A 5,034-nucleotide genomic window follows, 5' to 3' on the forward strand; every position below is an offset into this window, starting at 1 on the left:
AAAGTTCTTTGGTCATGTCACCATTCTTACCTGTTTTACTTGATAAACTTTGGCAATGCTGGAATGTACTACAATAAGCCTGTATATATTTGTAAATTATTATAAATGTAGATATGGAAATAATTGCTGAGGCATGAACAATATTCTGACTGAAAAAACAGATTTTATTCAAGTCATTTAGAGGAACAAAAAATACAATTTTTAGTTTAGAGCTGTTTGCATTCTAACGTATTACCAAAATAAACTCTTAAAAAATAATAAGTAGGTTTTTTCTTGTTTAAAAAGAGGAGAAAAAAAAGACCAACCTAAAAGATAAAATCCAGGCATTATTTTGCCATTCCTTTATCTTAAAAAAATTTTTGTCTTACTTTAATTTCTCTTGCTATCATTCCTAATACCATTCCTCTATCTTAAAAATTTTACTTTCCTAAAACCTAGCATAGTTACAGTGTTTTTGCTTGCCTTTTGAGAAGTGCTATCACAGGACCTTTAAAAATGTGTTTGGCTTTTACTCTTAACTTTTTGATATATTTTACATTTGAAATGATGTTTTCTAGGAAAGGAAAGAATAAACATTTTTTACTGTTGTTTTTATGACATTTAATCATCAATTTGATTTTAAAGAATGAGCTTTTAGATTAAACCAAAGTCTGGGTTTTTTACAGGTCCCTGAATGATGTGACTTTATCATTGTTAATGGATCAAGCCCATGACTCCAGATTTCGGCTTCTTAAGTGTCAAAATAGAGTGATTAAGTTGAGTACAAATCCTTTCCCAGCACCATACTTGATGCCGTGTGAAATAGGATTGGAAGCAAAAAGGGTCAAGTTGACCCCTGATAGCAAGAAAGAGGAAAGCTCTGTTTGTGGACACCCATCTAAGAAAGAGTGTGTACAGATAATTACTGCTGTAACATCTCTTTCACCACTTTTAGCGTTCAGTAAATTTTGTTGCACTGTACTGCTACAAATTATGGAGAGAGAAAGTGGTAACTGTCCTAAAGATCGTTATGTTGTGTGTGGCAGAGTTTTTTTAAGTCTAGAAGATCTTTCAACTGGGAAGTACCTACTGACATTTCCAAAGAAGAAACCTATAGGTAATTTTGTTGGCACTTTTAGATTATATATTTAATTGAATTAGAACATTTTAAGAATTCTGTTTATCTGATAATGGGCAGAGTTTAATGATAGAGCTTGTGAATTTTTTTGTAGAGCACGTGGAAGATCTTTTTGCACTTCTTGCAGCATTCCACAAATCTTGTTTTCAAATCACATCACCCAGCTATGCCCTGAATTCAATGAAGATGTGGCTCTTAGAACATATGAAATGTGAAATAATCAAAGAATTTCCAGAAGTGTACTTTTGTGAAAGGCCGGGAAGTTTCTATGGGACACTCTTCACTTGGAAACAGAGAACACCATTTGAAGGGATTTTAATAATCTATTCCAGGTAATGCATATTAAATTGTAATCAGTCCAGAGAAGTTAGTGTGTATGAGTGTGATCAATGTGTGGTTCATCAGCAATCCGCATGGGTTTTGTATTATTGCCATGGCAATAATACAGAGCCATGGCTTAGCATGAATGGACGCATTGGCTTCATTTAGAAACTGAAGATCTCTGTTTTAATTTTATATTTGTTTTTGGCTTTTTTTAGTGCCTAGTAATTATTTTGAGATTTCCCGTTACCTCTCCTCCACAGTAAAATTTTAAAAAATATTATATTGACCTTATAACTCAGAAAAAAAAATTTTAATTGGAAACAATCTGATTAATATTAACTGACTTGATATGGGATATGTATATTTGATTGCTATAGTCTGAATTTTATCAATGCTCACGTACATAATTGGTTCTGTTTATCATTATGGTGTTTATAAATGAATATTAATTGATTACTGCAGTATATTGTACATGACTGCTTTGTGCTGTCCTAATTTTTGTAATATTTTGTTTGTTTTTTTATTTTAGGAATCAAACAGTTATGTTCCAGTGCCTTCATAATCTCATCAGAATTCTCCCTATAAACTGTTTCCTCAAAAATCTAAAATCAGGAAGTGAGAATTTCCTAATTGATAATATGGCATTTACTTTGGAGAAGGAACTAGTCACCCTTAGTTCTCTTTCTTCTGCCATAGCTAAACATGAAAGCAATTTTATGCAGAGGTGTGAAGTGAGCAAAGGAAAGAGTAGTGTCGTCGCACCTGCTTTATCAGACAGAAGGGAAAATACCCATCCCTACAGAAAAGAACTTCAGAGAGAAAAGAAGAAAATGTTGCAAACGAACCTAAAAGTGAGTGGTGCCCTTTACAGAGAAATAACTTTGAAAGTAGCTGAGGTTCAGTTCAAATCAGACTTTGTTGCACAGAAACTGAGTAATTTATAATTATAATTTCAATTTGATCATATTTTAAAATATGTTTTCACCACCATATAAGATTTTGGTTCTACTTGCTATATGCCTCCTTTGTAAAAATAAACACCGAGGCTTACTGTAGTAGAAACTTTAGTTTTGATGATGCACAAAATAAACAGCAGTGGTTCTCAACTAGGGCCATTTTATCTCCCTCTCTTCTACCCCTAAGGGGCATTTGGCTATGTCTGGAGATTTTTTTTTGGTTGTCAGAAGTTGTGGGGTCAGGAAGGGGTGAGGCAGGGGTGCTATGGGCGTCTAGTGGATAGAGGAGACCAGAGATGCTGCTAAACATCCTACTATGCACAAGACAGCCCCCTACAACAAAGAATCATCCAGCCCAAAATGTCAGTAATGCAGAGGTTGAGAAATCCTGTCTTAGAGTTACTTAAGTGAAGACCGAAATGGCATAATAGTATTTTGGTCTAAATCTTTTAAAAACTTCTTTTTTTTCTTGCTTTCTGCTTAGTAAAACCTAGCACGTAAAAATCAACTTCAAATAGATCAATTAAGGAAGGTTGTCAGGATCCACAAGTTTCTGTAAATATCAGTATTTCTCCTACAGAAATTTAAATGGCAGATTGTCTGGGCAAGACCATTAAAATGAAAGTTTTTGAAACCCTTGTCAATTTGAATGTTATTACAAAGCTGCCCTGAAATTATGTAAGTCTATAAGAATGTGAAAATTGTAAGGCATTTTTCAGAAAAGCATCTCTCTTTCAAAAGGCTAAGTATACCTTACAGGCCACTGTTTAAAAAAAAAAAAAATGAAAACGCTTTTAAGCTATCTGAAATTCCAACTCTAGGCAAAATTAAAATATAGAATTCTAACTGAAGTAACATAAAGAATATGGTACTCCTTAGGGACTGAGAAATTTAAAAATAAATGAAAATTCACTTCAGTTAAGAAGTGATTTATAAGGGGTCCAGTGAGATACCTTTCAAAGGGATAAAAATTCAAGCTAGTCTTTTCTTTGAAAAATAAGAATGCTGGATTAATAAGAGAATGTCAGGAGAAAGAAAAAGACGCAAAAGGATATGGGCCAAAATAAATGTTCCTGATCCTTTTTGCTCTAAAATCCTTAAGTGAGATGCAAGTTTCCATCTCAGTTGAAAGAAATAAAGATGATTATAGAATGTGGCATCTCGTGCTTGTGGCTGTGAAGTGCTAATTCTCTCATGCCTTAGAAATGCTTATACCTAATGATCTTGTCGTTCACATGGTTTTTAGAGAATATAGGTTATTAGTTTCTTGTCTTGGTTTTTATGATGGTCCATATAATAAGGGACCTCCTTTCCTAGTAATCTATTGCAAATTGAGATAGAACTCTGCAGCTCTATCCCTATGAAATGTCAATGGAAAATATTTCAGACTTTCTGCAAATGGAAATGGAATAAATTCAGGATTAATTGTTGCCACTTTTATCATTCAGTTGTCTCTTTGCATCTACAAGCATATTTTATTGACCACTGCCCTGGTCACAACTCTGAGACTCCCCTCAAAAACACAGTCTTCCCAAATCCACTCTGCCAAATTGAAAATGCATTTTGTTTTGGAATGTAGCTAAGGAGATGCATGAAAACACCTTGATCCTGTACTCTTGTTGCAAATTATTTCAAAAACTGTAGACCCTTCAAAAATTCTAATAGTACACAAGTGACTCTCTTATTGTCCTCAGAGCATCTCTTTATACCATGTAGAATTGACTACTCAATTGTTTCTAGTGTTAGAAAGGAAAAGGTGTTACTAACATACATCTCTACCTGCTCTCCCCAGTAGAAACAAAAACTTCAACTCTCTTGGCTAGAAACCTGTGTAAAACTTTGCTTTCTTTTTCCTTTCTTTCCTTTTCCTTTTTGCCTAAAACTTGGACAATATCAGAAATTGAGAGGATTCCATTTTCTTCCTTGTCTTCTAAATTACAAAGATGTTACTTTTCATTCTAAGAATTTGGGAGTGAAAGATCTTTCATGTGTGACCCATCTGAAGAGTTTTAGGCTTCTGCTAAAGACAGTGTGGTGCAATGGAAAGAATGCTGATACATAAACACTATTCTTAATTCTTCAAGGGTTTGTTGTTTTCCATTTTTGGACTTTCTATATCGGTTACTTGCATTGCTTTACTGCCTCAACAAAATAGCCCTGTCCTGTAAGATCCTACTATGATGAATATCCTTGCAATGCTAATGGTCTGGTCACTTTCTAGGGCCTTATTTCAATGATCCTGCCTTGCCTTTTTATTCAGTAGGGTGTCATACTATTCAGGTCCTGAACTTTAGTAAGGGCAGTAAATCAGACATCTACCATGCTTTGACTATTCAGATTTTTTGCTTTGCTACACCTGTGAGCAACTATGTTGGACAAAAGTACCTGTCTGCATAACTCTGGCTCATAATGGCCCTAGGTTCAGCTAGAAAGTTTCTTTAGCATCCTTAACTTTATCTTTAATTATTCATTTCCCCATAGCAGCAGCCACTTACCACTAAATGTACAAGCAGTGCTATGGTCAGTAAAGCATGCTATTAGTAATCAGTCAAAAATTTTTTTTTTTTTGACTTTTTTTTATTTTATTATACTTTAGGTTTTAGGGTACATGTGCACAATGTGCAGGTTTGTTGCATA

General features: G+C 34.1%; 1 protein-coding gene across 1 annotated transcript; it reads left to right on the plus strand.

Moving 5' to 3' along the window:
* Positions 1–665: 665 nt before the first annotated feature.
* On the plus strand, positions 666–3,243 carry LOC116811527 (Fanconi anemia group B protein). The gene is made up of 3 exons (XM_032756605.2): positions 666–1,096; positions 1,212–1,449; positions 1,971–3,243. The coding sequence occupies exons 1-3, from the start codon at positions 697–699 to the stop codon at positions 2,383–2,385; spliced, it is 1,053 nt and encodes a 350-aa protein (XP_032612496.1). The 5' UTR covers positions 666–696; the 3' UTR covers positions 2,386–3,243.
* The last annotated feature ends 1,791 nt before the right edge of the window (positions 3,244–5,034 follow it).

Source organism: Hylobates moloch, unplaced genomic scaffold, assembly GCF_009828535.3.
Source record: "Hylobates moloch isolate HMO894 unplaced genomic scaffold, HMol_V3 SCAFFOLD_7, whole genome shotgun sequence".
NCBI lineage: Eukaryota > Metazoa > Chordata > Mammalia > Primates > Hylobatidae > Hylobates > Hylobates moloch.

What these genes read in the sequence shown, in the direction of transcription:
- LOC116811527 (XM_032756605.2), top strand. Translation starts at nt 697, where the DNA reads ATGGATCAAGCCCATGACTCCAGATTTCGGCTTCTTAAGTGTCAAAAT. An exon ending in TCCAAAGAAGAAACCTATAG is followed by an intron (nt 1,097 to 1,211) that starts GTAATTTTGTTG and finishes ATTTTTTTGTAG; the next exon opens with AGCACGTGGAAGATCTTTTT. An exon ending in ATTTTAATAATCTATTCCAG is followed by an intron (nt 1,450 to 1,970) that starts GTAATGCATATT and finishes TTTTTATTTTAG; the next exon opens with GAATCAAACAGTTATGTTCC.